Source organism: Lygodium microphyllum, chromosome 7, assembly GCF_053477565.2.
Source record: "Lygodium microphyllum isolate KBCC chromosome 7, Lygodium_microphyllum_v1.1.10, whole genome shotgun sequence".
NCBI lineage: Eukaryota > Viridiplantae > Streptophyta > Polypodiopsida > Schizaeales > Lygodiaceae > Lygodium > Lygodium microphyllum.
Genome location: NC_141141.1, coordinates 67,836,400 through 67,855,507, shown reverse-complemented (window position 1 = coordinate 67,855,507; position 19,108 = coordinate 67,836,400). Strand labels below are relative to the sequence as shown.

General features: G+C 42.0%; 1 protein-coding gene across 2 annotated transcripts in view; it reads left to right on the top strand.

The window, feature by feature from the left end:
• The first annotated feature begins 818 nt into the window (after positions 1-818).
• LOC148033552 (Lojap-related protein) overlaps positions 819-19,108 on the top strand; it is a 41,936-nt gene continuing 23,646 nt past the window's right edge. Inside the window, exons 1-3 of one of the 2 annotated variants that reach the window (XM_087681497.1) lie at positions 819-1,093; positions 1,538-1,661; positions 1,755-1,893. In XM_087681497.1, coding sequence (XP_087537623.1) covers positions 887-1,093; positions 1,538-1,661; positions 1,755-1,893 — 470 coding nt within the window. In that variant the 5' untranslated portion in view covers positions 819-886. The remainder of the gene's footprint in view (positions 1,094-1,537; positions 1,662-1,754; positions 1,894-19,108) is intronic. The other variant, XM_087681496.1, reaches the window with a different exon arrangement.

Here is a 19,108-nt window from a genome sequence, read left to right as displayed (position 1 = left end):
TCAAAATTGGTTTGATTCAGGAGCTCTCTGGTGCTTTGGTGCCTCCTGAACTTGTAGCTCAAATAATAAAGTAGTATAGATTAGGACAACATGTACCCAAGAGAACATGGGAGGGCATGGCCTCCACATTTATAATTTTTGAGAGAATTGTGCCATCTCTCCACCATTTCATATTGCATGTTAGTCATGTAGCTTTGTGTACTACATATTCATACTAATCTTTTTTTTGGAGTTTCTTTCATAATTGATCTAATAATTGATTTTTTTGTGCATAGCAACACCATCAAACAAAATCGAACAAAAGGCATAGTCATTGTAACAACTTGTGCCAACAAACCTCAAATAAGTATCGTACCTTCAAATATGATTGCACATGATTGATAAGTTAGATCTTTCATTTTATGTTTGGAGACAAGGATTTGTATGAATAGTAGGACATCGTTACACATGAACCTTGCTTGTCTACAATCATTTATAGATGAAAACAAGACTCCTCAAGTGTTAGTGCCTCTATCTTTCATGTGCACGAAAATAATGCCTCATTAGAAAAGCGCCCACTATAAGGTGACCATCCAAGGATAGCCGAGTAAGCACAACATATGCTTGCATGTGTTGAAAACACACATGCGCGCGCGCGCACACACACACACTCTCTCTCTCTCTCTCTCTCTCTCTCTCTCTCTCTCTCTCTCTATGCCTCATTGTCTCTCAGCCTTCCATACTTATAACACCCCACAACTCAAGTCTCACGGTGCCCATGTAGATATAGAGAATAATGAGGGATAAATATGTGATGATAAACCCATACGGAGATTAAAGACATAAAACATAATAGATAGATATAGGGACAAAAGAATTTTAGCGAGACACGAGTAGAGAGAGAGCCATGTCCCTAGCCCTGCACCGGGTACTATGTGTTGGGTCATCTCTAGTCATCGGTGCAAATCAGCAGCTGCCCAGCCTACTCAGAAGATGCAGTAGCGTGGTCGTCCACCCTTCCGATCATGTGTTGCGAGCATCCCGATCCCCTTCAGTGCCTCGCCTTTCCCAGCGCGATGCGGACTTCATCTCTCCAGCCGACACTGGGCCGCAGGTAAAGAAGCTCCATTCTTTTTCGTCTAAGCTTCCCGTCTGTTGTTCTAGCTCAGCTTATTCATCTTCGCCTTTAACACTATCTCTGTTTTGTCAGGCTCAGTTTTGTCCATCTTCATTTCCACTTTGCACTCCACAAAAGTTTGTTGATCATAGTTTTGGCCTTTTTCTTTCACCATTACTCTTTGCTGTTGCTTATTTGGTTGTTTGCACAAAAGGTTGAATCAGTTGCTCCATCATTCATTGTTCTTTTTAAGCTATTAGAACAAGAGCAGTCGAATAGAACATCAGTTTGTAGAAGTTTGCAAACCATAGTCAATATGTATTTCTCAGTATTCTTCATTTTCTTTTCATTGGGTTTTATTCTTTGAATATGCATTATCTTTTTTTGGAATTCATGAACAGCTAAATCACTGAGGATTGCTGGACTTTTGTTTAAAAAAAGGATTTTGATGACGAGATTGATGAAGAAGAGCTGGATGTCTTGTTTGATGAGCTCGGTGAAGTGGTGGTTTCAGATCCAAGCCCCGTTTCTGCTGAGGTGGATGATGATTCACAGAGCCTGGCACGTATGTTTATCTCAATTAAGATTTACATTATTCAGGAATTATCAAACTTTTGTGTAAGAATCCTAACTATTTGTAAACGTTTTTTTACTGCAGTTGCGGTTGCTCTTGCTGAAGCAGCAAATGATACAAAAGCAGCAGATATACTAGTGTTACATGTCAAGCCATTGGTCTATTGGACCCGTTTTTTTGTCATTGCCACTGCTTTCTCTCGACCACAATTGGCTGCTATTGGGTATGTATGATTCCAGATGAAAATTTTGGGCTTGAATTGCTTGTTAGAAATAAATGTCAGTCTTGCATTCTTTAAATATGAACTTGGTTAATCAGTTGTTTCATTGATATGCTGACTAATAAACCAACTTTTCTTCTATACAAGCATTTGCTGGTGGCTAAGAAGTGGTACAAGCAGTGACCAATAATGCTTTAGTCCAGTCCATTGTGTTGGAGTCATCTCATTGACTACTATGCAGCAAGAGATCCAATATGACCTATCAATCTCAATCACAAGCTACAAGGGTTCTTCACTAAGGAAGAAGATGATCTAAAAGTTGAGATGGAGAGGGGTTACTCACTGAGTTTGCCACCATTGGCTCACTGAAGTTAGATCACAATTAGGTCATATTATTCTTCAACAAGTTGTCCTCTAAATACTTCCCCTTTATCCATCAAGTCATTGCCCTAACCACCAACCTTTTACGAGTTCGAATGCCAACTCTTGCATTGTACAAGGCTGCATGACCAAGTCCACAAAAAGATCTATCCATATTGTCTAGTCACAAAGGGCCCCCTGCTATTCTCTTCTTCAAAGGGGAAGTTTGAATGCAGCAATAAATCTCAAGATGGGAATGCAAGTTCTAACATAATCGACACTCGTTCTTCATGTAGAATTGTCTGAGTGCAGCGAATGCGGAAGCATAGGTCAAGACTGAAAGATAATGAACACAAGAGAAGAGGGAGAGAGAAAAGAGATAGAAGAATGTAGAAATGTGCAGTCAATGAATGTTGAAATGAAGAAGGCAGATATACAAGGGGTTGTTGAAGTATCTCCTTGAGCTGGTCTCTCTTTCCAACTCCTGAAAAGACAAGTGATAGAGGGTAGGCTGCCTAGTGGCCATATATAGCATGAAATAAAGCAATATATCAATTAGGACAGCTAGCAAATTGGCTAAGCAGCCATAAATGCAGCTGATTGATCACAAATAATGCCCAATCATGATGACCAGCTGTTGTACTGCCATGTGGCACTACCTCCTGTTTGAAATTGTTAGAAGTGGATGCAACAATGAAAGCATAAATAAATGCTGTAATAAATTGTTGAACATAAGGATAGAAGAGAAAAACACTGAATAACACTACAAAGAAGAGAACTCGTAGAATGCTTGGGAAATGGAATCCATATACCAAACACGAGAATGATGCGTATAATAGTGAATCACTGGCTTATAGATACTTGCATTGGCTCCCTCTCTCCAATATAACCTATAGGTGATGATATAACTAAATGAGGAGGGAACCCAGTATAAATAGGAGAAACCAATGCCAAAATAGTAGCAAATCAGCTAGCATAAAATGCCCAAATAAGCATATAAGTTCCATAATAAAACACTTAATTTGCCTAGCCATGCTCGGTATAACTCAGACTCTCATATGAGTTGTCTAGACTGCTAACACCCTCTCTTACATCATGGGTGATTTGATACAATACAATGATACAATGATAAAGTCTAATCATGGTCCATACAACAAAGAAACACTAGACTAGAACCATGCATATCCAAGTAGTGGGTGATCAAGCCACCACGAAGATGCCTCGAAGAGAACCTAATGTTGATGTCGATCGTATTGGCTCTTGAAAACTAGAGAGGAGTTATAATAGGTCTATGCATCTGTCAACAATGACTCTTAGGAACATATAAAACTTTGCGTTTTCAACCTATGGAGATTAAGGTGAATAGGTAAAGCACTTAGAAGGAGCGAAGTTGTTTTTTGTAGGTTCTTGCTATTGGTGAAGGAGAAAAGGCTGCGCTTTTAGTCTTTAGGAGTAGATTTTGAGTTGTCATTGCCTTCGGTGGGTAAAACTCTTTGAGGACAAGTGGAGAAAGCCTTAGCAAGCATTGGTACTGTGGGCGGAGTTAGAGGGGGTTGTCCTTATTTTTGTGTAGGTCATTTCATTTACAAATTCAACCAAAATTGACTAGAAGTTTTAAGCTATTATGGATTGTAATGTCCCCATGTTGGTGGCTCTTCCTTTAGATTAGAAGTTCAATGGGGAGAATTATTACATTTGTCACGTGATGATGCTTGCCATATTGATCGTGATGAAGGGGATGTCATTGCAGAACACCGATACCCTAACTTTCCTTGAAGGAACGAGTCTATCTTTTCATTTCAAGTATGTAGAGTTTGATTGAGGCTGTGAAGGCCCTTCTTCAACGTGTACACTTGTCCATCTGATGAGGAAAAGCTAGGAGGCTACTCAACGTAGATCTCCTCCTTCAAATCATTGTTAAAGAAGGTAGACTTCACATCAGATTGATAAAGTGGCCATCTCCTATGGCTGGCTAAGGCAAGAATGGCCCTAATGGTAGCCATCCAAGCTAGAAGTACAAAGATGTATTGGAAATCCACCCATGGTTGTTGTGAGAGGCCCTTTGCAACGAGTTGTGCCTTGTGCTTATCTAGAGTACCATCATTGTGGTATTTGGTCTTAAAGACCCATTTAACAGCAATCACTTCCTATGAACAGGTTGGGGCACAAGATCAGAGTGCTATTCCACTCAATAGCATCTAACTCCTGCTCCATAACCTTCTTCCAATGTTGTGACTACAAAGCCTCTTTTACGGAGGTGGGTTTCCTATCTTGCGTGGCATAGGTAATTAAACAGTAGTTAGTATACCCATGGTTGTTGTGAGAGGCCCTTTGCAACGAGTTGTGCCTTGTGCTTATCTAGAGTACCATCATTGTGGTATTTGGTCTTAAAGATCCATTTAACAGCAATCACTTCCTATGAACAGTTTGGGGCACAAGATTAGAGTGCTATTCCACTCAATAGCATGTAACTCTTGCTCCATAACCTTCTTCCAATGTTATGACTACAAAGCCTCCTTCACGGAGGTGGGTTTCCTATCTTGCATGGCATAGGTCATTAAACAGTAGTTAGTATAAACAAGCTCAATGGAATATGTCTGGTTTCTCTGAGAATGTTGTAGGCCACCTTGTGGTTGCCTCTCCTTAGGAACCCCCTCAATCCTTGAATCACGAATGTATCACGAGCCCAACGAGGAGGAGGCCGATAGTCCCCTCGTCGCTATTTTTTTGCCAAAGTCTTTGGAAGATCCACCAAGGTCAACGCAATGGGTGAATTTGCTGGTGAAGCAATCTCCTTCTCCACCATCCTCCACACTAAGAGTGAAGTCTCAATAGGCAGAGGCTTTGAAGGCATTGGAAGAGGTGTCCCAACTATAACTTAGATTTCCAAGAATGGGATGCTCAATGCCCCCTTCTGCACAATTGGAAACTCCAAGAATCAAACATCTTGAGCAGGAATTTGATTACGAGATTAAGAGCAAGCCATCGAAGCTACAGGGCATTGTAGAATGTCTTGTGGATTTCGGAGAGCCAAAAGAGGTCTTGGCTGAAGGAAGAGACATGGAAACATTGTTTAAGATGGATATAGCTTCTATTCCCTCCTGGTATATGCTACTATAACACACTATCTATCTACAGGAGAGACTAGAGCTACTCTATCAAAATTCGAGAAGAGAAAAATTAAACAACAGGCTTTAAAATTCACGTTAATCGCATGCTTGTATTATTGGGACTGCAAGCTATATCCCACGAACACTTGTTTCTTTAGCCGGCTCAAACTTGTCCCTCTTCTTCTTTGGGATGTAACCATAGACATCACACCAAACACCTTTAAACGAGAGACATCTGGCTTTTGTCCAAAATAAGCCCCAAAGGATCCATATCAACCATGGCTAAGGTAGGGGATCGATTAAGGATGTGGATAGTAGTGGCCACATCTCTGCCTTGAATGTGTGTTGGGCAAAAGCCCCAAATTTCTTTCCTAAATTTTAAAGAAATGGAAGAAATTAGTTCTCTCAAAATGTTGCCTCAGGTTGCATGCCAACAGGAACCAACAATTGTAATTTGCCTTGTGATGCGTGTTGGAGCCTCTAGACCAAAAAGTCTTGAATTTCTTGCACAAAATTGGAGGAAATTATACAATGTCAACATTCCTCGTGTTGATTCATGTGCAAGGTGCCGATTCAGTCAAAAGGCCTAAATGTTGAGTACCTTGGGATGTGTGCACAAATTTCAGGATCTTTGGGTAGTTGTGGTGTTGACGCAGCAGTTGGAGGAGGAGGTGCAGGCAGTTGGAGCTATGTGTTGGAGGCGACACAATTGAGTAGGTAGCACCATTGACAAGTGGGCACAAACAGTGCAGGCAATGCTATAGATGGGGCCGCACAAGCGGAAATTGATGGGCAAGGTAGGACAGGTGGCAGTGCATTGTTGGAAGTGGCGATTGCTGTAGGTGTTGCTTTAGGCAGAAGGACAGTAGGGAGGCGGATAGTTTGAATAGTAATAGACCAAGCGCTAGAGGAGGCGGTGGACCATGGAGTGGTGGCGTTTGTTAGGGTGATAGTGTGGTGGCAAAATAGGCGCTATTAGAGGTGCAAAAAGCACAAGTAGAGCTGTAGAAGTGGTAGGTGGTTGCATTGGCGGCAGAGGCTGAGCATTGGTTATCCACATGCTCGATGTTGGTGCTTCTCTGCCCATTTGCTTAGCTCATGCTCTAATATCGATCCATAAGGCTTTGCTAGCACATGGCCAACCGTGATTGTTCTATAGTTCGTAGGAACCATGGGGTCTTCAGCTTTTAGGATTGGTACTATAATATTAGTTGATCAATTGGCAAGGAAGCCTTCACACAGGGCCTTGGTGAACAGGGGAGCTAGAAGGGGTGTGAGTATATTTGTGGCATGTGATAGGTGCTGTGCTACTAGTTCATCATGGTCTTGAGCCTAGCCATTTTGGAGCTTGCCGATAGTGTCACGAACCCTCTCTATGCTGAAGAACATAGATGACATGGGTATGTCCTTTGGTGGTTGAGGCAACAAGGGCTGCCTGGGTACCTAATATTCATATGCATGCCACATATTTGGGGAGGTAATGGGTGTATGGGCTTGGGGACCTTGGAATGCTTCCATGCCTCCTTGCTATCTTGTCCCAAGAAGAGTTGGTAGAACTTATGCTCCAATTTGAATAGATATGCCCTCTTCTTTTGCCACACTAGGCGACGAAAGATCAAGAGTATCTAATTGTGTGCAGAATCTAGATCCCTTGTGCTTCGCCTTGCTAGAGATGAAGATGAGTTTCCTTACACTCCTCATCATACTAGTTGTTTTGTGGGACATTTTTGCTTGGAGGGGTGGAATGGGGATGTGCATGTAGAAATACATGACAGTTGAGGTGTGAAGTGCTCTGGCAAGCTATGTTGTAAACTCCTCTAGGGGTATGTGGGGATCCATCTCTAGCAAGCTCCAATAGAGATGATCTGAGTAGGCACTCACTGTCAATCTGGTGAAGTGGTACTTGGGGAATCTCGGGTGGTTGCTCATTGGAGGGATTACATCATGTCTATAGGTGATGGTGAACTGTAGTAAGCGTGGTTGGTTGCCACCGCTATTGGAGGGGACACTTTGAAAGAGTCTATGTTGGGGATGAGGGATAAGGGCCCTAACTATGCTTGCTCATAGTCTTTGTATAGATCCTCCAAAGGGGCCTCCTCTTGTATGTTTGGATGCATGCTTATGTGGAAAGGATGGGAGAGTGCTCGTGATCCAGGCCAAGGATGGTTAATCTATGTGCATCTACCAAGGCTAGGAGGTGAATTTACCGATTCTATGGGCAGCACCCAATGTAATTTGTGTGGTGTGGACACTTATTAATGTGTCAATGTAAGGTGTGTACACCTAGTGTCTTAGAAACTTAAAGTAGTGACCCTAGGCTCTAGAGTAAAATAAACCTAACTTTAGTTAGTTGGTGGAAGGCTGGTTAGGTCAACCCTTGACCTAAACATAAGTTGTACTTTCACTCTATCTTTCATTCTAGCAAGTACACTCTTCTCTTTTTACTTCAGCTCACTCTCTTGCTGTCAGTCTCTCCTCTCTCTCTCCATAGCTGGCCGCCATTTTCCAACAATTGAGAGTAGAGCGAGACTATTTGCAAATTGTTGACTCAAATCAATGTATGTCCACTATCTATCACGTGCTTCTCACAAAGGCAACTTCATTTCATTGGATATAGGATTGACAAAGTCAAGTAATTAGAAGTGCTAGCGACAACTTGCATAATCATATCCACAAAAGAACCTTTAAGTATTTGATTGTTTACACAAAAATGGCCTTATAATTTCTTACACCAAACTTCAACTCCATCGAAACGTGTGCACATGTGGAGAGAGAGAGAGAGAGAGAGAGAGAGAGAGAGAGAGAGAGTATGTCTGTACACACACAATTGCAAAGGACCTCTTGTGCAATCATCTCTTGAAAACCCATGTTCTGCCTTAACTTTTCTTTCACCATGGCCCCTACTCAATTCAGCCAAATTGACAAGCTTCAAGGCTCTTTCTTAGGGCTGTATTGACCCCTTTTAATTTCATCTAAATCTTTGAACCTAGGTAAGAAGAATCTATCCAAGGCACATACTCAGATGATTCCAAGCCTAAGGAACTAGCTTCAAAACTTAGTTTGAACACCCTTAAATGTGTCCCATCAGCCCAAACTCAGATGATTCCAAGCCTAAGGAACTAGCTTCAAAACCTAGTTTGAACACCCTCAAATGTGTCCCAACAACCCAAATTTTTGGTTTACTTTCTAGAAAAAATAATTGGACGACTTGCTGAAAGCTTCAGGCCAAGGATGTAGTCTATTAGTTGGCTTGTACAAGTGGCATATAACTAATTGGTACGCCATGCCTTGAACTACAAGATGTACATTTTGAAGGAACTGGCTACTTGAACAACGTTGGGTGGAAAGAAATGTAGGGACCGATTAGGCACGAAGATTGGGGCAGACTGTCCTACGCACAGTGAGAGCTAAAGAGAGAGAGAGAGAGAGCAGAGTAGAGAGTGAACACGTTTTTAGGTACAATGACGAGAGTGTACCTTTAGGTTTTTAGATAGATATATATACTAAGTACAAGTGCTAAGGGTGTGTTCACACCCGAGCACATTTAAAAGGCACGAGGCCTTTATTCCCAAGACCCTGCCACCTAAAGGCAATGTGCCTTAAGAGGAGAAAAGAATAAGCCAAGTCTAGATATCTAGAAATCTGAAATACATATATCTATCCAACTCCCATCATCTGGCGGCAATGAGCAAACCGCTCTGCTGGAAGATCGTTTGTGAGAAGGTTTGCAGGATTATCATTTGTATGCACTTTGACAAGCTCAATGCTCTTGCTGTCAAGTACATCTCTAATGAAGTGATACTTCACCTGTATATGCTTCGTCTTTGCATGAAAGACGTGATTCCATGCCAGCGTGATAGCACTCTGACTATCACAATGGAGAATAGGTAACTCTGTAATGCCAAGCTCTCCCGCCAAATGTAAAAGTCATAAAGCCTCTTTGCATGCCTCATTGGCAGCCACATACTTTGCCTCTGTAGTAGACAATGCAACACACTTTTGTAGCCTGGAGATCCAAGAGACTGCTCCTTCTGTGAAAGTAAACACATACCCAGAAGTGGACTTCTTGCAGTCCGCATGACCAGCATAGTTTGCATCCGTAAAGCCAACAATAGATGCCTTGTGCTTTCCAAAGCAGATGCACAACTTCTTTGTGCCTTTGAGGTATCTCATAATACCTTTCACTACATCCCAATGCTTCTTGCCAGGGGTTGCCATGTATCTGCTAACCACTCCCATTGCAAAGGCAATGTCAGGACGTGTAGCAACCATAGCATACATCAAACTTCCAATAGCTGAAGCATATGGTATCTTGGCCATTTCAGCCTTCTCATCATCAGATGTAGGGCTGTCCTCTGCACTAAGTTTCACATATAGAGGCAATGGAGCCCCGATTGTTTTCCCCCCTCCATATTAAAACACTTCAAAACTTTGGAGATATACTCCTACTGAGATAGATAGAGTAAGCCTTTCGATCTATTTCTGAGTATTCGCATGCCAAGAATGTGATTTGCATCACCAAGATCCTTCATGTCAAAGCTGCCATGAAGACTTTGCTTCAATGAATCCAAGGCATGAGTATCCTTGCTAGCAATTAGCATGTCATCAGCTGCTTTCTTGGTGTACAAGTAGTGATCCACTTGACTTCTATGAAAGCCTTGGGAGTGCATGAATGTATTAAACTTATGATACCATTCTCTTGGTGCTTGTTTCAGCCCATACAAACTCCTTTTGAGTTTACATACCATTTTTTCCTTCCCTTGTTCAACAAACCCTTCAGGCTGCTGCATATATATGTCTTAATGCAGATCACCATGTAAAAACGCAGTCTTTACATCCATCTGTATGAGCTCCATATCCTCAATTGCAACCAAGCCCAAAATGGTTCTCAATGTAGTCATAGTCATCTTGACTACAGGAGAGAAAATCTCATCAAAGCCAATTCCATGCTTCTGCTTGTACCCCTTTGCAACCAATCTTACTTTGTACTTTGGTGAGGAACCAGAAGTGACCTTCATCTTGTAAACCCATTTGCATGGAAGAGTTTTCTGCCATTTAGGCAACTGCACCAAGTCCCAAGTGCCATTTTTTTCAAGAGATTCCATCTCTGATAGCATGGCTTTATACCATTTCTTGCTGTCCTGTCTGTCCATCGCTTCCGCGAAGCAAGATGGTTCACCACAGTTTGTCAACATGACATAATAAGCCACATTAATTGCATCAGGAACAAACCTGTCAGGTTGTATAGTAGCCATAGATGATCTCCTAACCCAATGGTCATTGTTTGCTGGCTGTTCCTGCAAATTTCCATTTTCAGCATGCTGTCCTGGCATTTCAGCTTTCAAATTAGCATTAACAGCTTGTTGTCCTGGCTGTTCCTGCACATGTAATGGCTCATTTTCATAGGCAATAGCTGGCTGATCATTTCCAGCATCATTTCCTGGATTTACAAGTTCATTTACAGTAGGTATTTGCTGTTGTACAACGGACACATTTTGCTGTCCAAAAGGTATTCCTTCCTGAAATACCACCCTACAGGCCTCCTCAGCCTTTTCGGGCTGTTTGTGCATGCGATCTTTCCGGAAGATAATGTCATTGCTGCGTACTACTTTCCTTTTCTCGGGATCCCACAATCTATATCCCATTTCACCCTTGTCACCATATCCTAGGAAAATGCATTTATAGGACTTTGACTCAAGTTTGCTGTGTATTTCTTTACGAATGTGCACAAAAGCCTCGCAGCCAAACACTTTCAGATGAGCATATGAAGGCAAGTAACCCAAACGAGAAAGCACTTTCGTTCCTGTTTGACTCATGTGTCCCAACTGGCCATGCTACAAAGAAACACTTGGCTGCTCGGTCACGGCAACAACATGGTCACGCACACTAGATACATGAAGTGAATACAAAGTACTACTCTTGCAACCTCTGGGAATAACCCTAGATCCCTTATAGATCTTCCATTTTCCATCACCAAAGGTGGTATGAAAACCATCATCATCTAGCTGCCCTGTGCTAATCAAGCTCTTCTTGAGCTGAGGTACATGACATACATGCTGAAGTGTAAAGATAGAGCCATGCTGAAACTGTAACTGCACATTGCCAATACCTGCAATCTTACGTGCATAGTTGTCCCCAAGATGGACAACACCATGTCGACCCCCTGTATAGGCAGAAAACCACTCAGGACCATGCTGAAACTGTAACTATACACTGCCAATACTTGCAATCTCACATGCATATTTGTCCCCAAGATGGACAACACCATGTCGACCCCCTGTATAGGCGGAAAACCACTCAAGATGAGGGGTGACATGAAAGGAAGCACCTGAATCAAGAATCCAGGTATGCATGTCATCATCTGTATCTGCAAGTAAAGCATGTGTACCAAAGTGTGAAGAGACAAAGAGTACATTACTCCTACTGTCACTGTCATGAGTGACTACATTCACCTCTTCAATTTTTACACTGCTTTTCTTAGGGTGACTGTCCTTCTTCTCTTCCTTGCTATCATCTGTCTTCTTGCCTTTTCCTTTCTCTTTCTTCCATTTGTAGCAGTCACGTTTAAAGTGACCCTTCTTGCCACAATGATGGCATTCAACATCTTTGCCATGTGATTTATTGCGTCCCTTGCCATCATATTTGCCCTTTTGCTGTGATCTGCCCCTAGTATGCAAAGCATTGGAAGACTTACTGGATGCATTGTTCTGCTGATTCATCTCTTCCACAAGTAGAGCACTCTCTACATCAGCATACAAAAGGATTACATTGGAATTGCTCATAGCAGTCCTGAATGTATCCCAACTCTCTGGTAGAGTGCAAAGCAAGAAAGTAGCCTTAAATTCCTCATCAATCATGAACTTCAAGGCAACCAGCTGGGTGAAAATGGAGTTAAACTCACTCAAGCGAGTAGACATTGCTGTACCCTCTTTCATACTCAAATCCATAAGCTTTTTGAGCCAATACACTTTGCTTGCAGCACTCTTTTGTGCATACAATTCTTCCAGTCTAGTCCATATAGCATATGCAGAATCCAAACCTTCAACGTTGAATAGCAAGGCATCAGAAATCGATAGCTCTATGGTTGAGCGTGCAAGCTTATTTAATTCATCCCAATCGTCCTGATCCATGTCCACGGGCTTTGCCCCTTTGGTTTTGATCGGCTTTGCCTGCTTCTTTTGTAATAGGATATTGTAGCACTGCTTTTGCCAAACTGCAAAATTGTGTGCGCCTTCAAGCTTCTTTATGCGCATTAGATTACTGCTGTCATTGCTGCCAGCCATGGTTTTTAGCCCAAATGTGACAAAAAAACCAGCAAATGTAGGCCCAAACTGTCACCCAGGTGACCAAGGTACAAACAAGTACCAATCAGCAATAAATGACCACGCAGAAGCACAGATTTCAGATCTGTAATTAAATTTTCAAAAGCACCAAACCATGTGCTACAGCATTATCCAACTGATTACAGCTGTTCCAAGGGCATGTGCATCACATTACATGAGGAATCCCAAAATTTCAGCTGCAATTTCTGTTGTACATGTACCTACGGGCATGAAATTTGACGCGAACAGTCAAAAGCCCGAAAATTGTGTGCTCAAAGCATCAAACACACATATGCATTTCCTCTGTCATGCCTAGGACAGGCCAGTTTTGCCAAAATAGAGCAATTTTAGCAAAACCCCCAAATTTTACCAAGTATTGATGTTCAAATTGTGCAGAATTCAACTTGCATGTACATAAAACGACCAAATGCTGCACAAATTTTACCCAAACTGCAAAAGCCCCAAATTGCACGGGGTCCAATGTGCCTTAATGTCGAGAAATTGGGTAAATTTCAGCCCAATTTGTGCATGTACATTAAAAGTCCCAAATGTCGGAGGCAAGATTTCACAAATTCCTGCAATTTCTGAGACAAATTTGCTTGTCTTGCATCACATTTCCCAAATCTAAGAAAAGGCCCAAATTTTATGGGTCCAATGTTGAGAAATTTCACTCAGATGAGCAAAATTACAACAATTTTGGCGAAATCCCCAATTCAAATGCGCACAATGTCTGCAATTCCGATGCAGATGCCTCAATTTTGCACGAAGAGTACTCAGTCTAAAGAAGCCCCAAATTTCTGGGCCAAAATTGCACAAATCTGGCCTTTTGTGCCTAGCGCGCGAAACCCCGTCAAGAAAGGGGTAGAGGTTGAATGTTTTGTTTTAAAAAAATGATTAAAAAAAAAGTGTGACGGGGTCTGTTGACCCCGTTTGACTGTCCCGTCACGTGCGACCTGTCCCGACGAAATGCTGGCTGCCGACTGCTGCACGCACTGTCCGCGGGACTTGTCCGTTGGCTGCCTGCTGTGGCGTGGTCGTCGCCTGGTTGCTTGGTGTTCATCAGCGCTGCAGTCGCACGCATGGTCCACGCCTGTTGCAGTCAATTGCTGCTCCTGCTACCCACTGCTTGCATGTCACTTCTGCTGGAGACGCCCGTCAGCTGGTCATCAGTCCGCCACACTCTCCTCGTTAGAGCCTGGCCATGTCGCCTGTGACTCTCCTGCTCGCCTTTGAGCTGTCTCGTCACCAGACTGGTCTTTTGCCTCAGCCTGATGATCGTCTGCAGCACCTTACGCTCTGATACCAGTTTGTACGGACCGATTAGGCACGAAGGTCGAGACAGACTGCCCTACGCGCAGTGAAAGCCAGAGAGAGTGAGAGAGAGAGCAGAGTAGAGAGTGAACACGTTTTTAGGTACAATGACGAGTATACCTTTAGGTTTTTAGATAGATATATATGTGTAAGTACAAGTGCTAAGGGTGTGTTCACACTCCAGCACATTTAAAAGGCACGGGGCCTTTATTCCCAACAAGAAATGTCTCTATTTGGCTACAAAATTTGTTTTATACACAGCAGGTGGTTACATCTGTGCAGCCTGTCCTTGCACCAAATTGCAAAACCAGTTCATTAGTATAACAAACAGGCAGTCAATTGTCAAACTGCCTGAACATCAGGAACCTGAGCAACAGCCAGCGTTTTAAGTCATGTCATTGAACTTCCATGAAGAAAGACATGCGCAGAAACATCAAAACACAACATTAGCCAGCAGTACCATATTCTGAATTCTAATCAACATGGGCTGTCTGAGGGCTACATTTCTATTCAGCCGCCACCTGCACATGATGCTAATAACTCGTGGAATCTTCTGAGTTCTGCTCAATAGCTTTATGTGAGTCTACAATCTGTGGAACTGTAACTTCCCATGCTAGCAACTGTGTTGAACAAGAGGGATTGTCCAATAAAAACCAACTAATCCATGCAGCTGAGAGAGGTTGCTTCATCCAAAACATTGATGCAAGTTCTTGAAGAGTAAGGCTTCATCCAAGAAGAACAAGTTTGCTATGAACAATTCCCTGCCTTCTCGCACAGGACGATAAAACTTTTCAAGTCGTTTCTGTGTCAAGCTACAATCTAGGACCGAGTGTATAGTAGCATGAAAATGTTAATGAGAACTGTAAGGCAATAGTTAGACAGCTCTCACATGGAAATTGTGCAAGTAGCTTATGAAAAAGGCAACATTTTGATAGAATCAGTATACATATTTGAAATATATAGCATGTTAACATGCCTGTGATCAGAAAGCATGCCATAGGCATTGCACATAATTCATAGAATTTGAAATCTTAAACCGTAGAATGCAATGAAGTCATGGATGATAGCTGAAGCAGAAAGTGAATCCTTGTTTATGCTCGAAGAATTTATAGGCACCAAATTGCCACGATTTTAGATTCTTTGAAGGTGGTGGATGTGAAGGTACGTCCAAGGCAGCAATAGCAGCTTCAACCATAAACTAATTGTCCTAGGAGCTTCAAATTAGATGCATGAAGATACAAGCTGTCCTTAGCAAGGCCCTCTAACACAAATGCATCGTGTGTGTCCACTGTCCCCAAGTCCTTGACCTGTCGATGAAGATCACTGATACATCATGGCTGTAAGGAAGTTGAGTAAGCACATCTTGAAGCTGAGCAACCATTGTGAAATCAACCCATTCTTGAAGCTGCATGTGACTTAAAAGGAAGCTCCACCACAGTTGCATTTGCATAGAACTCCTCAAGGTTATAATTAGCCCTCTCCTGCGGCATAAAAACGTGCACTACCACATCTCCTATAGACATAGGCAAAGCACAAGTTTGCAAAATTATTAAAGGTCAAGTGACACAACAAGTACTGAACCTCCATGATTATCAATGAAAAAGAGATGAGTGACCAAAATCAAGTAGTGTCCATGGATTTGGTTTTGTATCACCCTTTGGAACCATCTTAAATTGTTCTCCCCCAACATTTCGCAATTTTTTCCTGTAGAACGAGCAGAAAGACAGCCACAAAAGAAAGTGTCATTATTCAAAAATCCTTTAATGATACCACGAATTGTGATGATAATTTATTTAAATTTGATGATATACTCCAATAGAAAGAAAAAATAACTTGAACATTGAGTCTTTAATATATGCTATCAAACCGAACTCAGGATTACATCAGCAGTTGTCCCTAAATGTTGCAAGGTGAATTGTGCACAGGTTTGTTAAGGGTAATCATTTAATTTGATCTAGGCTACAGCCAGATTGAGAAAAACATCATTTGCTCTTTTATTGCCATTCAGAACCACAGGAGAAAACTTTATAAGTCTATAGAGGAGAAAAGCATGAGCTTCTATGAGCCTCAAGATTGTGATGTATTCTTGTTTTTCCCATTCCAAGCTAATTAGCAGAACACAACTGCTGAACACTGAGAATAATGACAAAGAAAGAGAACACAAGAACTCAAAGAATGAATTAATAGGCAATGGAATCCATAACACAAGACGTGACGTGTACCGACAAACTACACAAGTGATGGCACGTGTGGTGACCAGCAGTATCTCTTATCTCCCTCTCTCCAAGTGGATGTGATCTAGTACTACAAGAGTAAAGGAGGAGTGGAGTATGTATAGGCTTGACCATGACAAAGAGAAGTTGGCTTCCTTGATATGGAATAATCATTAGAATCAATCCAAGGGGTTCAAGGGTCAATGTAGCAGACATCTGTCCAGTAACCAAACAAAACCAGCCATGCCATCATTAGAATCAGTCCCAGGGGTTCAAGGGTCAATGTAGTAGACATCTATCCAATAGCCGAACAAAACCATCTATCCCACTCTCCATTAGTCACCCCTGTCAATCAATCAATATGGTTACCATGAAAAAAACATGACACCATCTTATCTATGTAGCATAGAGATGGGGCCACCAAAGCTGCCAAGAAGTAGCCACCAGGAGAACTAAATGAAGCATTGCCAAAAACCACCAACCTCCAAAGCAACCTCTGTTGAGGTTCGAGGGAGCGCAAGGATCGAGACATTTAGTGCTTGTTGACTGCAAAGAGATAGCAATAGAGAGAGTGCAGAGTAGGGAGTGAGAGTGAGCACGACTTGTGGGTACAATGGCGAGTGTATCTCTTTACGTTTTTAGATAGATATATATAGGAATGTACAAGTGTGCTAAGGGTGTGTTCACACCTGAGCACATTTAAAAAGCACGAGGGCCTTTATTCCCAACAACCTCCCATCTAAAGGCAATGTGCGTTAAGAGGAGAAAAGAATAAGCTAAGTCTAGGTATGTAGAAAGCTGAAATACATATATCTATCCAACTCCCATCATCTGGCGGCAATGAGCAAACCGCTCTGCTGGAGGATTGTTTGTGAGAAGGTCTACATGATTATCATCTGTATGCACTTTGACAAGCTCAATGCTCTTGCTATCAAGTACATCTCTAATGAAGTGATCTGAGCATTTAAAAAAAAAACGTAAAAGGCAAGATGGGCAGATCTGAGAATGAAGTTTTGAAGGGCTGAGGGTAGATTGCTGCAAGTACATCAGCTATGGAGAGTACTTCGTCTCTGACTAATGTACGGAGGTAGAGCTTGCTCCCTCTGGTCAACTCTCTCTCTATTCTTAGAGGAAACGCTCTGTATGATGGGCTGATTCCATCGAATGTACGGTTATGTGTTTTCTTTGCAGTTCTGCTGAGGCAAGAGCCTCACTGTCCAGGTTCAGGAGCAACTGATGGCTTCTCCAATGTAGGAACTAAAGAAAGTGATGACCATGCCACATAGGAACATGGTTTTTCAGATCTGATTTAGTGCTCTTTGTGGGACTGTTTTACTTCTGGAATGATGCCAAGGTAAAAGGAACGTTGTTCTAGATATGCTGGACAGTAAATACAGAGTTCTGTAGACTGCAATTCTGCACATGAATCATTGAGTTATGATTACAGAAAGTGTTTTCCTAAAAGGGATGTTGTTTTGGATATGATGGACAGTAACAACAGTAAATACAGAGTTCTGTAACTCTGCACTTGAATCATTGAGTTATGGTCACAGAAAATGTTTTCCTAAAGGGGATGTTGTTTTGGATATGCTGTATTGTCCTCATGCAGCTGAGATTTACTCAGAAAAGATGAAAACCAACTGTTCACAGGTTATGTATTTTAGAATATTTCATTTTTGTAACTTTCCATCTTTTAATTGATAAAGAAATATCGAGAGGAGTGCTGGTCTTCGGGGCCAATCTAGTGTTGAGCGAGGGAGTGAGGTCGCTGTTTGCATGCGTGTGTGAAAAGACCATGTATTAATTAAAGGAACTACCGCTTTATGTGAGTCATAGACCGGTTTCAGTAGGGCCATCCAATGTTAAATGTAGATCAACCACAATTTGCTCAACCATACACATTCCATTGTTGTCGTGAAGGCTGCCTTGTACTCAGTCTCACAAAACGAGGTAGCCACTGTAGGTTGTTTCTTGCTTAGCCATGAAATGCATGAACGGCCTAGAAAGAAACAGTGTCCACTAGTAGGCTGCCTAGTGTCTGGATCACCAGCTCAATCTGAATCACTGTAAGCCTGTAAGTGCAAGTCTCCCCCCTAGCAAATAATAATGTATGTGACTGAGTACCTTGCAAATATTTGAAGATCCGCTTAACAGCTTGCCAGTGTATGGTCCATGGGCTATGCATATACTTGCTCACCTGAGATACTGCATACTGAATGTCAGGGCGTGTGTTGCAAAGATAAATAAGACAGCCAACAGCTTGGCTGTAAATTGCAACATCAGACATCTCTTCACCATCATGCATAGACAGCTTTGAGCTTGGCTCCATAGGAGTGCACATAGGTTTGCAATCTTGCATACTAAACCTATGTAACAGCTCATCCATACATTGTGATTGTGACATGATGATACCATGCTGATTTTGGGTGAATTGAATCCCCAAATAATAGTGTAGGCAGCCCATATTTGACATAGCTAATACATGTTTTAATTCAGCCTTAAAATCTGCAATTTTTTCTTCTGTAGATCCATTGAGTAGCATGTCATCTACATAAAGAATGATAATCAGCAAGCTGCACCCCCCCCCCCCCCCCCCCAACCATTCTTAATGTATAGAGTGGGAGCAGTTGGACTATTTGTGAACCCTTTGCTAGCCAAATAAGCATCAATTTTGGAGTACCGTGCACGAGAAGCCTGTTTGAGACCATAAAGAGCTTTATGCAGCTTCCATACCATGTGCTCTTTCCTTTTAACCATAAACCTTGGAGGTTGTGACACATAAACATCCTCATTCAAATCCCCATTCAAGAATGTTGTCTTAATGTCCAACTGTTGGGAATAAAGGGCCATCGTGCCTTTTATATGTGCACGGGTGTGAACACACCCTTAGCACATTGTACTT